The sequence below is a fragment of the Linepithema humile genome, chromosome 1, assembly GCF_040581485.1.
Source record: "Linepithema humile isolate Giens D197 chromosome 1, Lhum_UNIL_v1.0, whole genome shotgun sequence".
NCBI classification, from domain to species: Eukaryota; Metazoa; Arthropoda; class Insecta; order Hymenoptera; family Formicidae; genus Linepithema; species Linepithema humile.
In genome coordinates, this window is record NC_090128.1 from 44,068,465 (window position 1) to 44,084,856 (window position 16,392).

General features: G+C 33.1%; 3 protein-coding genes across 8 annotated transcripts; 2 read left to right on the plus strand and 1 right to left on the minus strand.

Moving 5' to 3' along the window:
• The first annotated feature begins 129 nt into the window (after window positions 1–129).
• On the plus strand, window positions 130–3,283 carry LOC105678156 (mitochondrial 2-oxoglutarate/malate carrier protein-like). The gene is made up of 6 exons (XM_012377253.2): window positions 130–483; window positions 1,134–1,349; window positions 1,441–1,571; window positions 1,650–1,820; window positions 1,995–2,094; window positions 2,185–3,283. Exons 1-6 carry the CDS (start codon window positions 425–427, stop codon window positions 2,381–2,383), a joined length of 876 nt encoding a protein of 291 aa, XP_012232676.1. The 5' UTR covers window positions 130–424; the 3' UTR covers window positions 2,384–3,283.
• Window positions 3,284–3,658: 375 nt separating this feature from the next.
• On the plus strand, window positions 3,659–9,307 carry Rev1 (Rev1 DNA directed polymerase). Of its 4 annotated transcripts, none has more exons than XR_010888540.1 (7): window positions 3,659–3,935; window positions 4,234–4,338; window positions 4,475–5,870; window positions 6,057–6,498; window positions 6,587–7,823; window positions 8,099–8,331; window positions 8,789–8,910. XR_010888540.1 is itself a non-coding variant. In XM_012377264.2 (7 exons), the coding sequence occupies exons 2-7, from the start codon at window positions 4,285–4,287 to the stop codon at window positions 9,266–9,268; spliced, it is 3,423 nt and encodes a 1,140-aa protein (XP_012232687.1). In that variant the 5' UTR covers window positions 3,660–3,935; window positions 4,234–4,284; the 3' UTR covers window positions 9,269–9,307. The 4 variants fall into 4 exon arrangements, 3 of the variants coding, with proteins under 3 accessions (XP_012232688.1, XP_012232687.1, XP_067205728.1); XM_012377264.2 differs by lacking the exon at window positions 8,099–8,331 and adding an exon at window positions 9,118–9,307 and having other exon boundaries at window positions 3,660–3,935; window positions 8,789–8,931; XM_012377265.2 differs by having other exon boundaries at window positions 8,099–8,910.
• bur (GMP synthase burgundy) lies at window positions 7,703–14,474 on the minus strand. 3 transcript variants are annotated; one of them, XM_012377269.2, is made up of 9 exons: window positions 14,324–14,474; window positions 12,713–12,985; window positions 12,404–12,616; window positions 11,984–12,281; window positions 11,415–11,889; window positions 11,090–11,331; window positions 10,819–10,989; window positions 10,301–10,732; window positions 7,703–9,702 (listed from the first exon to the last, which is right to left on the minus strand). In XM_012377269.2, the coding sequence occupies exons 2-9, from the start codon at window positions 12,940–12,942 to the stop codon at window positions 9,601–9,603; spliced, it is 2,163 nt and encodes a 720-aa protein (XP_012232692.1). In that variant the 5' UTR covers window positions 12,943–12,985; window positions 14,324–14,474; the 3' UTR covers window positions 7,703–9,600. The 3 variants fall into 3 exon arrangements, with proteins under 3 accessions (XP_012232692.1, XP_012232693.1, XP_012232691.1); XM_012377270.2 differs by having other exon boundaries at window positions 14,051–14,469; XM_012377268.2 differs by lacking the exon at window positions 14,324–14,474 and adding an exon at window positions 13,880–14,009.
• Window positions 14,475–16,392: the final 1,918 nt, after the last annotated feature.

Consider the following 16,392-nt stretch of genomic DNA (forward strand, 5'->3'; position numbering starts at 1 on the left):
ATGTATATACTTTTTGCTAAATTGTGTCTCGATTCTAATAATAAACTTCACACAAGTTCAAAGTTAATGCAGACTCGTCCATGAGCATCAATATATATATGTATATAGGAATATACAGGAAGATGGCGCTTTAGCTATTTCCACAATTTCATATCAGCTGATGACATATGACCTGTCTGTCCGAAGGTCCGAAGCATGGCCATTAATGTTGATTAATGTGATACCACTTCTTTAATTTTTTCTGTGTCTGTGAACAGTGTACCCGGCAAAACGCAGATACTTCGAGAGGCATTTTTTAAATTTTTTATTTGTTATAATTTTTCGTGGTTGTCATTATCTTATAAGTAGAGAGAACAGAACAAATACAATCACTGCAGTTAACGCGATATTCAATCAATCACAAGTTTAATCAAATCACATCAAAATGAGTAGCCCAAAAACAGTACCAAACAGTATCAAGTTTCTCATCGGTGGGACTTCTGGGTTTGTATTTTTTTTTTTAATGTTTGAACATTTGTGAATAAATGGTTATAAAACAATTTTAGGAAAATAAATGTGCATTACTCTGTGATAATTTTGTGTTTCATAATCACTGGATTGAAGGTCAAGTGTTCCAGATTTCTTAGATTTCACAAGAATTCTCATTAATTACTTAACAAAAATTATTTAACTTAATAATGAAAATTTAATGTTGTTTTTTATGATGATGCAATATGTATATTTATCTTGATAGCACGCTATAAATAGTAGCAATCTTAAATAACCAGCTCTTCTTATGCACTCTATTAAGGAATGTTGTATTAAATTTTCTAATTTGAAAATATATATTTATGAAATAATTCTTATATATTACTGTAATTTTTGTTAATAAATTAATTTTATTATTACAAGATGAAAAAGATATAAAAAGTAAATTTATTATAATTTTTTGAATTAAGATAAAAAATTATGAAATATTATCAGAATATGCTTACATGATTTCCATAAAATATGATTTTGATTATATATTACAATGTTTAATACATATATAAAAAATTATTGCAAAATTTCTCAGTTCAAAAATGATCTAACAAATATAGAATTTGTATTTGTTTAATAATAAATAGTGGCTAAATCAATGTATATAATTGCAGCATGGCAGCAACATGTTTCGTACAGCCATTGGACTTAATAAAAAATCGTATGCAGTTAAGCGGCACTAAAACATCAACTGTAAGTGTAACATCATCAATCTTGAAAAATGAAGGCGTTTTAGCATTATACTCGGGTTTATCTGCTGGTTTAATGCGGCAAGCCACATATACCACCACTAGACTTGGTATATACACTTGGCTTATAGAACTTGCCTCGTAAGTATAACTTGTGATAACACATAATATATAATTGTATAAGAATTGTGTTGAAGAAAACATATTACAAAAATATATTTGCTTTCTTCAGGAAAGATGCCCAACCAAGTTTTATCGTAAAAGCACTACTTGGCATGACAGCAGGTTCTGTTGGAGCATTTGTAGGTACACCCGCTGAAGTAGCTTTAATTAGAATGACTGCTGATGGAAGACTGCCTATTGGTAAATTTATATTTTTCCATACAATATGGCTATATCACTTGGAAACATATAATTATTGTAGGATTCAAATCTTTTCAGCTGATAGACGCAATTACAAAAATGTGTTCGATGCGTTATTCCGTATAATTAGAGAAGAAGGCCTCTTTACTTTATGGCGTGGTGCCATTCCCACTATGGGACGTGCTATGGTTGTAAACGCAGCGCAATTAGCATCATACTCGCAGGCAAAACAGGCTTTATTAGATACAGGTAAGACATGTAAAAATATTGTATAATTATTAGATATGTGTTGTAGAATTATAATATACATATAAATATTAATTATGATAATGATAATGACAATGCTGATATATGTATATGTGCATACGCGTGCGTGTGCATACACAAACATATATATATATATTTTTTTTCTTTTTAAAATAGGATATTTTGAGGAAAATATTCTATTGCACTTTACAAGCTCCATGATTTCTGGTTTAGTCACCACTGCTGCATCTATGCCTGTAGATATAGCGAAAACTAGGTAAATTATACAATAAATTCAAAATTATATATTTAAAATTTATAAACCCGCATTCTTAACTTTAGATTTATATTTATACTATTTTTTTAGGATTCAAAACATGAAAACTATAGATGGCAAACCAGAATTTACAGGTGCAATTGACGTCCTAACTAAAGTTGTAAGAAACGAAGGACCATTTGCATTGTGGAAAGGGTTCTTCCCGTATTATGCCCGTCTGGGACCGCATACGGTCTTAACATTCATTTTCCTAGAGCAAATGACTGCCGCTTATAAAACATATTTATAGTTGTGTATTGACAAATATCCGCCATTAACGATTTAAATGCAGGTGGCATATGTTATTATTTTTTTAGTTATTTGCCATATATCTTTACAATCATTATTTGCCATATACTTTCTCAATCATTATTTTTGTAATAAGTTTATTTTTGCAACATATTATATGCGTATGTTTGTCGTTAAAAAGTACGCACACGATTGTAATATCATTTATATGTATCATATACTAGGGAAAGTTAAAAACTAAGAGACATTTTCTGTTGATTTAAAAATCAAAGAAGCCCTTTTATTTTTTTATTTTTCTTTGTATAGATATAACATAAAAATACATACATAAAATTTATTTCATTATAAACAAAAAAAATTACATATATAGAAGTTTTGAAAAGATATTGGTTACAAACATTAAAATTTCAGAGTTACAAAACATATTTTTTTATTATTTTAATAAAAACAACATAAAGATATAAATTTCCAATGTAGTACGAGCAACTTGTATTTCCATGGCATTTTAAAATTCTCAGCAATAAAATTTAATATATGTATAATATATTAGGATATTTTAGGCTTCCAAAGAGGGGATACGTTTTATGATAGGAATGAGAGTATAGAGAGAATACATTTTATGATAGGAATGAGAGCTCGTCTGGTACGAACTCTGACTTTATATATGTATATCATTTACAATTAGTTTAGCCATCCATTGTTATTCTCATATTATTTTATATAAAATTTGTTTTATAGAGATATTGTCTCCTATGATGAGATGAGATGTGTAGTTATTGTTGATAGACACAAATTGATGTACTAATACAACGTTAAAAAAATGCAAAGTGTGTCAATAATATTGTATATTATAAAATAGCAAATATTTAGTAATAAAAAATCATCATATTTTGAATGTAAATCATTTCTGTTGCGTTTTATTTTCAACTCGAATTAGTACCTATATAATTAAAATATATTTTATTAAGTTTATTAATTTTTTATGAGATTTAGTGTTTAAAAAAATAGCAAATTACATATTTTTTATATTATAATATAAAATTTACTTGATATAATTATTATTTAAGAAAATATGTAAACATTTGTTAGATAATAAATAGCAAACATTGGAAGAGGTGTGAATCAGATTATGATGACACGAATATCCGTAGTGCAGTTTGTTAATCTCATTAACATCTCGCTAAAAAGCATCCTAATCAGCGTGGCCAGATTTGAAACGCAAGAAGCAAGCAGCATGAATGCAGGGAAAACCATTGGCTAAAAAATGGTTTGAGTTTTGGTTAAAATGGTTTGAGTCTTGGCTTAAATGATTTGAATATTGCTTCAATGCAGTCAAATGATTCAAGATAAAAATAATTTTTGCATAAATTATAATATAATTTTTTTATTAATGTCTCATCATGTTATAATGCATACAGATAATGCGAGATCAAAATAACCTTTCAGTGCATAAATTTGCCGCCAAAAGTGACAGCAAAATATGGACATTCTTATCATGTCACACAATTATATAGTAAAATTTAAAATTTAAATTAATAATTGAGTAACATCACGTAAGTTATAAAAATTATTCAATGTAATTGAAATATATTGTCAATCTTGACTTTAAAATTGTACAAGATACAGTGCTTTTTTTATGTTTGAGGTTATAAGCACTATGCTACTATGCTAACAATATAATTTAATGTTTAAATAAATTTAATAATTAGGATTGAAAATATAGAAAATTGAAGCTTAAAATATAAGTTATTTTATATTAAACTTGCTGTAACAAATATAATACATAACTTGTTAAGAAAACAATACTCTGAAAATGTTGTAACTTTATGTAATTAATAAATTTTTTTTTAGTGTATTTATTGCATAATAAATATGCTTAAGTATGAGTAACTTGATATAACCATGTCAAAGAAAAAAAGAGATCATGATTGGGGTGAAAATGGCTTTGAAGATTGGGTAAATATATAGACTATTAATATTTTATTACATTTATCCGTTTATTCTGTTAAATTAAAAGATACTTTATTTTTATTGTTAGATTACTTTATTTTTTTATTATTCTTGATTTATATATTCTGTTAATATATTTCAGGGTGGTTATATGGCTGCAAAGAAAGCTAAATTGGAGGAACAATTTCGAGATACAGCCAGCAAAGAGTTTAAAGAAACATCAAAATTATTTGAAGGAATTGCAATATTTGTGAATGGTTACACAGATCCAACATCTGATGAGCTTAGACGTCTAATGATGATGCACGGAGGTGTGTATCATCACTATATGCGTCCTAAGATCACAACTCACATCATAGCATCCAATCTGCCGCATTCTAAAATAACGTTATACAGAAAGAGTCAAAATCCAATTCCTATATGCAAGCCACAATGGATCACCGATAGCATAGCAGCTGGAAAAATATTGAATTTTCAGAATTATTTGCTTTATTCTAATAGCACTAACACACAACCTCAGCTGATATATAAATTAGATATAAACAAAAAGGATAAACAAGAGATTGAAAAGTCTAAAACTTCTGTAAGTATTGTTAACAATGAAAATATATCAAAACACAGTGCATCTAATAATGCATTGCAATATGACACAGCTAGCACTTGTCAATCCACAAGTACAAAAACAAACGCACAATGCACAAGAGATGCTGAATTTTTGTCGGCATTTTACAGTAATTCGAGATTACATTATATCGCCACCATGGGAACCACTTTTAAAGATTATGTCAATGAGTTGAGGGATAAAAGTGACGGGACGTTTCTCGGATGTGAGCGTTTAGCAAAATTGAAAAGAGCCAAAAATGTTTTAGCTTTAGCTGATCATGAATCAGATTCTGAGGATGAAATAATTTGCCTTGGAGATGGCAATAAGATAAAACAGAAGCAAGAACCTGTTATAATGCACATTGATATGGACTGCTTTTTCGTGTCTGTGGGGATTAGAAATAGACCGGAATTGCAAGGACTACCAGTAGCGGTAACGCACGCAAAAGGCAATACGTTTTCAGCAAATTATGATGGCAAAGAAGATTTTGGATCGTTATCGGAAGTAGCTTCATGCTCGTACGCGGCCAGAAAGGCTGGCGTGAAAAATGGCATGTTTTTGGGAGAAGCGTTGAAGCTGTGTCCGAATCTAAAGACGATTCAGTACGATTTCGAAGGTTACAAGGAAGTTTCCTACATATTATACGATACTGTAGCATCCTATACATTAGATATTGAAGCAGTGAGTTGCGACGAGATGTATGTGGATTGTACGAAAATTTGTGAAATGTCTGGGCTTTCACCGTTGGAATTTGCCACTATAATTAGAGAAGAAATAAAGCAGAAAACAGGTTGTGCAGTGTCCACGGGATTCGGGAATAACAAGCTGCAGGCGAGATTGGCAACGAGAAAAGCCAAACCCGACAATCAATTTTACCTAAGTAGTCAAGATGCGGAAACATATATTCAGTCTCTTAATGTACGAGATTTACCAGGTACGTTTCATGATTGACTAATGTTTACAATATTGACAAAATCTATATTCTATATTTAAAAATGTAAATTTTTTTTTAACGAGAATATTTTGCTTTTATTGAAACATTATGCGTGTAATTTTTATTTGAGTGATGATCATTATTTTAATTATAATAAATTTAATTCGCCTTTACTTTTTATTCTAGGAGTTGGTAGAACAACGACACATAAGCTACATGAAATGAATGTACGTACGTGCGGGGAATTACAGAAGATTTCGTTGGGAGTTTTACAGAAGGACTTCGGTAAAAAGATAGGAGAGCAATTGCACAAAATGTGCCGCGGCTTGGACGACACAAAGCTGAATCTGGAACATGTTAGGAAATCGGTATCCGCTGAAGTTAATTATGGCATAAGATTTCAGAACAACGGCGATGCCATCGAGTTTTTGAGCAAGTTATCTACAGAGGTCTGTAACCGATTAACGGCAGCTCGCGCAAAGGGCAGATGCATCACGTTAAAACTCATGATCAGAGCGGAGGAAGCACCGAAAGAAGCCGCGAAGTTCATGGGTCATGGCCTCTGCAATTATTTAACGAAATCAAAGAATCTTATAGCGGCCGTTGATGACGTCAGTATTATTAAAAAGTAAGTTTCACTGCTATAATTTATTACATGATAATCTTTTATACTAGATTTCGCAAGATTATAAGGCAATGTTTTCTTTACAATGCAGAGAAGTTATAAGCATTTGGAACCAGTTGCATTTGACACCCGAGGACATGAGAGGAATCGGCATACAAATCTCCAGACTAGAAGTATGCAAGACTAAGCAGAATAAAAGCAATTTGATAAATTTTTTTAATAAAACGGAGAAGCTGCAAACGTGTGAGAAAACATCGGAAAACGATGATCAATGTGACTCGGAATGTAGCAAAGAATCTAAACTGATGAGTTTTAAAGTGCCTTTGAGTAATGAATTATCATTAGCAACGAAAAATACTTGTGATAAAAAAAGTAATATTTTGCAGCCGGAATCGGCACAACTTTCTGAATCTATACACAACGCTGAACATACAGCTGTTCCGCCTGATACTCAAGCCGAACCGTCGACATTTGCAGTTAAAGCGAAAAATAAAAAATCAACCAATCATAAGGCAAACGACAATGTTACTAAAGTGAAAGACTTGTCTGGAAAATCAAGTAAGAAACCAGTACAACGACAGACATCGCAGGAGAACTTTTTTAAACAAGTGAAACCAAATAGTGGAAAATCATCAAAATATGAAGTGCCACGAATGCAAGACATCGATATGTCGGTGTTAATCGAGCTACCCACAGATATAAGAAATGAGATACTTGACGAATACAAACGAAGTAAGAAACAGCCTCAAACAGCAGCAGATGACACAAATATAGCTAAGCCGGTGAATGAATTTTCGTGTAACAAAGAGAGTTCAAATATACAGGATTGTTCGCAAATTGATCCAGACGTTCTATCAGCTTTAATGGAAAGCGATTTGCATCCCGATGTACAGCGTGATGTACAGATGTACTGTAATATGAAAAAAGAAGCAAGTAGAGTAAATGGTAAAACAACAAAAAGCGATAATCCAAATAAGTCGACTGAGGAATTGCAAAGAGCGGGGCCGTCTTTAAAGATCGATAACGAAGATGTGAAATCTATTGTAAATAACAATTGTATAAATAAAAATGCACGTGTATCACAACGGGATACGATATTGCTGCATGCAAGAGAGCGACTATCGGAGGAAAATGATGCCAACGAAGCAAAATTCGCATCGTGTCAAATTAATCATGTTGAAATTTCAGGCAATAATGCTGTGGTGGATAAAGCCGATACCTTTATTTTACAGAATTTAAGTATTTTACATAACAATGAGAACGTAGATAAACATCAGGAAATGCTGATTAATCTCGTGAATCATCTCTTCACCCTTCCATTACAACAGGTACCACTATAATTATTCGTCAAGATAGAAATTATTAAATAGGAACTCAATTCTCTCTCGTTATACTTTTGAGATCTGATGCACGCAACTGTTATAATCCCGATTTGATATTAAACCGCAACGTTATATAAAACTACCTCTTAGCAAGTAATACAAATTTTTTACCTGTTATTGCCACAATATTGACGTGTATTAGATTCCTTTTCTCTATTTAACGAATTTTATGTTCTACAAAAAAAGATGGCAAACTGATGTGAGCTTTTTATTTTTCAAAGGGTGATGTCTTTTTTTTTATCCACGAATGTTCGGTGTTCAGATCTCTCAATCTGTGTAAAAGCAGCACATGTAAAATATTAGTACGTGAATTGCGAATATGACCATCATGCCGAACATTAAATGGTAACTGTGACATTGGCACAGTAACGAGTAAAACCATGGAAGATTCGTATCTGGTGATTTAAAAACTGATGTCAATAATATTCCATGAAAATTATTTTAGCTTATCACAGTACGTTGCGCGGTGCGATTTTATTTCGGTATTTTCATTTTTTGGATTCATCCTTATTGTACACTTAGAAATAATAACTTTGAAAACTTAGATCTAGTTTACAAACAAACGTGTGCATTATTGACGCTCTCTTTTCTTTTTTTTTTTATACGTGTACCGTCGAAATAAATATTAATATGAAGCTCTCTCTTAAACTACATTCAATAATTAACAAAAGAGTAAAAGTTAAACAGATATCTTTAGCAGAATTCAAAAAATTCCTATTAAAAATGATCAATATATAAGTGCATACTTAAACATTGATTTAAATATTCAACGAAGAATTGTGTCATCTTATTTTCTCTTCTTTGTATAATATTTTTATCAATCAATTAATACATACATGTTTTGAACAACTGTATTAAAATACATTATGTAAAAATATTGATCTCAACTGAGTTAAACGTGACGCTTTCAGGTAAAAATGCAAATACAAACGTGGGTCGTTGAATCTAAAATCGTGAATGAAGTCGATTTTCTGTCAATTGCGACGTTTCTTAGCATGCTTCCGCAGAGGAAACGCATTGAAGATTTACACGTCTTGTTGAAAACCATGCACAGGTATATCTATTTCTATCAAATGTTCGTGTTATAATAGTCTTTAATTTATAACAAATGGACAATAAGTAATATAATGCTGCAGATTTCAAGGAATAGACATCGCTTTACTCGCTCATGATTGATGAATAAAGATATTCGACACGTGATACATTAAACTTACTATATGTCTGTCTATCTGTTTCGTAGATGCATAACGAAAACTGGGGATTGCATTTGGCATAGGACATACAGGAGAGCCGTGAAACACGTTCAACGTTATATGCAGATCGAGTACAATAACAATCTAATGGTACCATTGATCAAATGTAATGATTCGAGATGTAATAACGGTGATTGAACAAAATAGCGGAAATTTAATAAATTAATACTTTTACAATGGGTGTGTCGTATAAGAAAACCTATTTACAAGCAAACACGATACTTACCTTTAAGATTTCAATCGAACGCAAATGCCATTCTTTGCCCTAGTGAAGCCAGTAATACACGACTTTAACGCATGCCTTTGAAGTCTGTTCAAAGGTCTTGTATAAATTAGTAAGAAGTCATCAACCTCGAATTCGTGTCTTTCGTAATATATATATATTTTTTTTAAATATACTTTTTCACTTTGTAGACGTTACGCGCACATGGGTTGGTGAAAAAATAGAAAGGAGCCAGGATGAGCGTTTACTACTCCCATTCGGTTGTTCCCGGTGGTTTAGACGTTAGATCATATAAAACGCGTGAGATTCCGGGCACCGTAGATATTTCAGTTACCATTTTTTTCACCACCTGCAAAACACAATCGAAGTCAATTGCGGATATTTATTTTTAACATATACTCTAAGTCAGAGATGGAAATTAGTTACAACTTTCGGCTCGATTTTCTGATTAACGCCTCCTTCCCCCTTCTTGCCGCTCGCATGCTAACAATGAGTCAACAAACGTGCTAACATCCATAACTAAGGTATGCGATACTCAGCCTCAGGAATGTCCATATCACAAATGCAACAAGATAATAAATATGGGATAAATATAGATTTCCACATCACCTGTGAGGCACTATTGTTGAAGAACGCGTTAATAATAGTACCTCACAGGTGATATGGAAATCTATTGTCTCATATTTATCATCTTGTTGCATTTGTGATATGGACATTCCTGAGGCTGAGTATCGTGCAAGGAGGGGACAGTGGGCGTCAATCAGAAAATCGAGCCGAAAGTTGCAATTCCCATCTCTGCTCTAAGTAGATAAAATTTTCAATTAGATGTACAATTTTTTTTATGCACATAAATGCGAGTATAGTGTTAAATATTTGACATATCTTACAAGTATGTATGACAATCTTATAAATATCGTATTATGAATATGGAAAGAGAGCGAACTTACGTGTATTGGTAAATCCTTGCCGGGAATGGCGGGTATGCCAGTCATGAAATCATTAGTACAGAACGGCCTAAGCACTACGGAACGTTGACAGGATAGCGTTCGACATGCCGTGTCGCGGTCGAAATGTATCGGGATTAGAATAACGGGCATTTGGCTGATCGCTCCCATACAGCCGTTCGAAGCTAACACTTGATTAGCTAAGTGGTCCGCCTGTCGTAAAGTCGCTATCACATTCGACGTGAGATACGTGGGCGTGATATCCTGGATCGGATGATGAAGTTGCGGCCCGAAAATGTAGCACACGCGATTCACGTTGTGACACACGCGTGGGATTAATTTCGCGAGGAATAACATATCTTCCCATTCCACTCCCTCGGACACGGTTTCTTCGCACGATAAACCCACCACGTAGTTGTAACTCCTTCGATCGCCCTGTAAAGTTTATAAATGCTTTTAGCAAAATGGAAAGAAAACCCAATATTTTATTGGACTTCCATTGCAATGCGATTTTCAAGTACCTGAACTCCTACGCTACGAATAGGCAAGAGAGTCGCCGCAATGTGACGATGACTCGAGACCCTACGGAGTTGCTGGCGCTCGGCTTCAGTCGTCGCGCCTTCCACGCGATTTAACAATGCGTGCTTTTTCTGAAGCATCTGTTCGTACTCGGCCATTATTTTTACTATGACCTGCGAACAGCAAGCAAACACAAATGCATCTCACATTAGCTTATCGAAGACTTTAAGCATAAAATTGTATGATTCAATATTTATTTCGCGCTTGTAATACCTGCGTTTCGGAAAAATCTCTCTCTATATAGGGTTCGTCCGCGCAAAGAATTCGCACTGCAAGGCCTGGGCCGGGAAATGGATGGCGCGCAACGAGCGCCGCCGGCAAGCCGAGATCGCAACCCAATTGTCGCACTTCGTCTTTATGAAAGTCTTTTAACGGTTCAACCACGTGTCCTTGCGCTCGTAGCACTCGCACAAGCTCGCTGTCGTTATGGTGTGTCTTTATGGCATCTGCTTTACCTAATAAACAGATAAAATGCACATTATTGCAGTATGAGAAAAGGCATAGGAATTAATTAAGAATCCTAGAAATAGAAATTTACCACTGACTAAGGCGCTTGCACTTTCTATAAGATCGGGCCTAAGAGTGCCTTGCCCGAGAAAAACGTCTTCCGGTTTCAAACCCATTTCCGTCATCGCTTCGTTCGCGACTCTTACGAAAACATCTCCTATAATCTTCCGTTTCTCCTCGGGATTGGTTGTTTCGCATAACATCTTAGTTAACCTGGTTCTCGGGCTACTCGCTGTACCGCATATTCCTTTATTATTCGTAACATTGGCATTCATGGGTGCGACATTGTCCAACGGAACAGTCGTTGTGCCCTGCATGAAGTAGCGACTGGCATTCACTACTCTTAATGTAACACACAGTTGGGCTAAACTTTGTTCCACGAATTGCGTTTCTCCCTTACGCATGAAGCCATTATTAATGTGTAGAGCTATAACTTGCTCTTTGTTTAAAGCTTTTTGTAACAGAGCTGCGCACACCGTCGAGTCCACGCCGCCGCTCACCAATAACTGTAACAGTTGACAAACAAATTCGTGGATAAAAATATTTCACGCATTTTGAGAGTTTGATTTCCAATGCGGATTAAAGTGATTAATTGCTTACCAAAACCTTTTTGTCGCCTACAGTATTTCTGATATATTGGATACATTGCATCTCCCGATCGCGGAGCGTGTAATTACCCGTAAGGCCAGCGATACCAAATAAAAAGTTACGTAGCATCGATTTTCCGTTAGGCGTTAGATCTACCTCTGGATGAAATTGCACGCCGTATAAATTCATTTTATCGCTCGCTATACCCGCTATAAAGCTTGATGATCTGGCAGTAGTACGAAAGCAGTCAGCTACCCTATCTATGCTATCTCCATGTGTTAATAGTACCATTTGTTCCTTGTCCAAGCCCCTAATACACAATTTATACACTTATTGCATGTTTCAAATGTTTAGAAAATGTTTAAAATGTTTTTTTTTTTATTATTCAAACAAATAATCAAATACTTTTAAACGTAATTGCGATTTACATACTTAAATAACAGGCACTTGGTATCAATTTCAACTGGAAATTGGCCATCCTCTCGACTTTCTCTTCTGGTTACAGTACCGCCAAATTCCTTGTTCATCATCTGCATCCCATAACAAATACCTAGTACGGGAATTCCTATTCGAAAAATGTCAGCATCATACCTAGGTGCATCTTCGGCATATACTGAACTGGGACCGCCAGAGATTATAGTAGCCCTAAAAACATCAACATGCATATCGATAAATAATCTGGATTTCATTTACATGCAATTACAATAATAAAGTCAATAACGTTAAATACATAAATCTTACTTGTATCCTTTCTCTTGAAGGGTAAATGCAGGTGTATCGAGTGGCAGAATTTCACTGTGGACACTTAATTCACGAATCTTTCTGTCTATTACTTTTCCATATTGTGCCCCTGCGTCTAAAATAGCCACTCTTTCATCAACAATGTCCATGGGTTCATCAGCACCATTATTACTCTCGGTGCAAAACAGCAATCCATCATTTTTTTTCATTTCAATAAACCGTTTTTCCATTTCAATAACGTTTACTAATGTTAATATCGTTATATCACTAAACCTGTAACAAAACAAGAAAAAATAAAAAAAATGTAAAAAGAGCTAATACAAAAAAAAATGTGGAAAAACACCGAATACCAAACAATAAAAATGTTAAAAAAAACAATTTAAATTATAATAATATTCATCTCGTTTAATCATGTTATAAAAAGATAGTTCTATATCATCTACCTTTATTTAGGAAGAGTATGATCTTTTCATTTGCAAATACTATACATTGTTTCATTTTCTATTTAGAATTTCCGCATGACAATATGATCTTATGTATACTTTATATTAAACTTGTTCGATACTGTTTTTAATTAACATTTCTGTCTTATCATTAAGAAAAATATGGTTGTATTAACATGGAAAACTTGAACAAAATTAATGTATGTATATTTATTACGTTAATGTACATTTTAAATATGTACAAAAATTATCTTTTATATTGTTTCAAATTAAAGTTTGTACGTTCCTTATTAATTGTAAAAACTTTGCAAAACATATATAAATTTATACATAAATACGAGAGTAACTCAAATAGTAAAGAAACATTTAAGAAATCATATTCTTTAAAAGAAAGTCCCTTTACTTTTTTTACTTTTCCTTGTATTTGCAAATTGATATATTGACACATATTGTAATTCTTTGATATATTTTAGCAGCGAATAAATTTTTTTATATTTTACAAATTTATCTTATTCTATAAAACTCAAAAAAAAACTTCTTGTAGCATTTACACAATTTTTTTTTATTATATGTACTAAATAATGTTACATGTACAATGTTAATACAAATCATAAAATTTATGTGTGGTAAAATAAAAAATTTTTGTATAACAAAATAATAAATTTGGAATTAAAGTTTCATAATGTAATTATGGTTATGATTTTGTGAATATTCTCATGCTTACATATATTGCTTATATATATTGAGAGAATATTTTTCACTTCGATTTTTTTTTTCAAATTGCGAATTTTACATTTTCGGTACCGGTCTCGTAAAGTATATTGCTGCTTATATCTTCCCGTTAATCGTGCAATAACCTGACAAGCAGGAGACGAAAGATGAAAATGTTTCTGACCTCACACTCAAATGGACATCTCGATAAACTACTGTATGTTAGAATTGTTCGCCAATTCGACGGCTCGCTCGATACACCCCATACACGTGTCCGAAGATGCGCACGGAATCCCGCTCGCAGTTTCGGTAGTGCCCCACGAGCCACCAGTTAGTAATTTGATGAAAAACAAATCACCGGCCGTACGAGTGTACCTTAGCGGCACTTTTATACAATAGATCTATTATTACCGGTTATCTCGAGTCGTGTTTGATTAGAAATTGTCAACTGGCTTACCGGATCGTTCGACGGGACACACCGTTCGCGAAGATCACCGAATAAAGTAAAACTAATTACAGAAGAACAGAATGGACAGACATTAGACGAGGCGGCCATTCGATCGCCACAATGCAGCGCAATCATTGCCTGCCTTCAAGTGGCGGCCGCGAAAGCGCGCCAATCGTGCAATACAAAATTACTAGAAATTGCGAATGCAGGGTATTTGATTATAAGTGGGTTACGAATTGGAACTGATTGGAACGCTCACTTCATGTGCGACGGCAAAATGTCAACAACGATGCTTCCTAATGTTTTTCCCTACTTTTTCTTTAAAATAAGTTTTTCAGATGATAATTGTGAAGATATTTTATACTGAATATAAATGATTTTTACTATAATACGAGTTTCAAGAATGCAAATTGGAAATGATCTCGTTTATCGATTTATTCAGGTAAACTTTAACACCAATTTTATTCGTGGCTTATATTCGAAGGGTTTAATATGAAATTAAGGAAATTCACGATACTTTAGATTTGGCGAAAAAAATTCGCTCTGCTTCATGAAATTACTCAAGCAGTAATGTTGTATGATAGTAATGTATGAAAATGGCCCCTATTACAAGACAACCCGTTCTATCAATCATTCTGACATTCACATCGTGTGCAATAATGAGTTTCGCAATGTGCTTGACATAATGTTATATCATAACATAACGTAATTAATGTATGCAACATAAAACTATAGTTTTGAAATTATCAAGAATTTTAAGCGAAAAATATAAATTAAACATTAATGTTTTGTTTAAATTACAATGTAACTACAATGCAATATAAACGAAACAGATACATATAAATTTGTATAAGAATTTTAACAAGGCTTTAAATAGACTTAAAAGTATTATATCAAAATAAAATCTCATATTATAAAAGAAATGTCAAACTTGGGCCTTAATAATAAAAAATTATTAAAAATGTAAATTAGCTATGTTGACCCAGAGCCAGGTGTTAGATGCTCAAAAAATAATAATTAACCAAATTATCAATTCATACGTTTCGGCACATTTATTTCGGCCATCTTCAGTGATAACATAATAAACAGGTTTGAAACCTGTTGACATAAATAAATATGTGCGAAACCTGCATTTTTTATACGACGACTTTGCGTCGCAGTATTAATTAATTACTATTTTATGTTATATTATAATGAGCGTTCAAATTCTTTAACCGATATGCGTTGGCCTTGCGGAGCATATTTGTTTTTATTATTTCATGTTTCCTCTATAACGATTGTTTACTTTCTATTATGTTATCACTGAAGATGGCCGAAATAAATGTGCCGAAACGTATGAATTGATAATTTGGTTAATTATTATTTTTTGAGCATCTAACACCTGGCTCTGGGTCAACATAGCTAATTTACATTTTTAATAAAATCTCATATTATTGTCTCGCATGAAAGTTTTACATTACTTATTTTAATGTGCAATATTATGAATCATCTCATATCTCACATTTAAAATGACTCAGAATGATTAGTTCATTTCTAATTATTTATTAAGTCATTTGTCAAAAGAAATCACTTATAATTTTTGTATACAAGCGACTCTTATGCTTCTACTCGGCATTCTACTTGGAAATCTACTCGGCATAAAACAACTACTAATTCCACATATTCTAATGCAAGAACGAAAGGTACGATTATGAATGGCATTGCACACAAAGCTTGTACAAAATGCATATTTACATATCTTACAACTTTAATCACAGCTTGTTGATGATCCTCTGTTTTTGAGAGATGCTAAACCAACATAGACGCAAGTTACTTTAATGATCACCTTAGGCGAACGAAATAAGCATGTGCTCATGTCTCACGTCGCAAGTTCGTCAATTAATCCTTCCAGGATTAAATCTTTCTTCCGCTCATTCTATTCGCAGCATATGCAATTACAATCGATATGACATGTAATGACTATTTACAGAATATTTATGTAAGGAGAAGTCCGCCACACAAGGGCGAGTACAAACTATAAAAGAGATTTCGCGCTGAATCAGCATTCAGTTTTGTTCAGTACGAATTTCTAAGCGACA

What these genes read in the sequence shown, in the direction of transcription:
- LOC105678156 (XM_012377253.2), top strand. Translation starts at nt 425, where the DNA reads ATGAGTAGCCCAAAAACAGTACCAAACAGTATCAAGTTTCTCATCGGT. An exon ending in TGGCTTATAGAACTTGCCTC is followed by an intron (nt 1,350 to 1,440) that starts GTAAGTATAACT and finishes TGCTTTCTTCAG; the next exon opens with GAAAGATGCCCAACCAAGTT. An exon ending in TGATGGAAGACTGCCTATTG is followed by an intron (nt 1,572 to 1,649) that starts GTAAATTTATAT and finishes AAATCTTTTCAG; the next exon opens with CTGATAGACGCAATTACAAA.
- Rev1 (XM_012377264.2), top strand. Translation starts at nt 4,285, where the DNA reads ATGTCAAAGAAAAAAAGAGATCATGATTGGGGTGAAAATGGCTTTGAA. An exon ending in TAATGTACGAGATTTACCAG is followed by an intron (nt 5,871 to 6,056) that starts GTACGTTTCATG and finishes TTTTTATTCTAG; the next exon opens with GAGTTGGTAGAACAACGACA. An exon ending in GACGTCAGTATTATTAAAAA is followed by an intron (nt 6,499 to 6,586) that starts GTAAGTTTCACT and finishes TTTACAATGCAG; the next exon opens with AGAAGTTATAAGCATTTGGA.
- bur (XM_012377268.2), bottom strand. An exon ending in ACCAAGTGCCTGTTATTTAA is followed by an intron (nt 12,282 to 12,403) that starts GTATGTAAATCG and finishes ATTGTGTATTAG; the next exon opens with GGGCTTGGACAAGGAACAAA. An exon ending in TTCGTAGCGTAGGAGTTCAG is followed by an intron (nt 10,733 to 10,818) that starts GTACTTGAAAAT and finishes TAAACTTTACAG; the next exon opens with GGCGATCGAAGGAGTTACAA.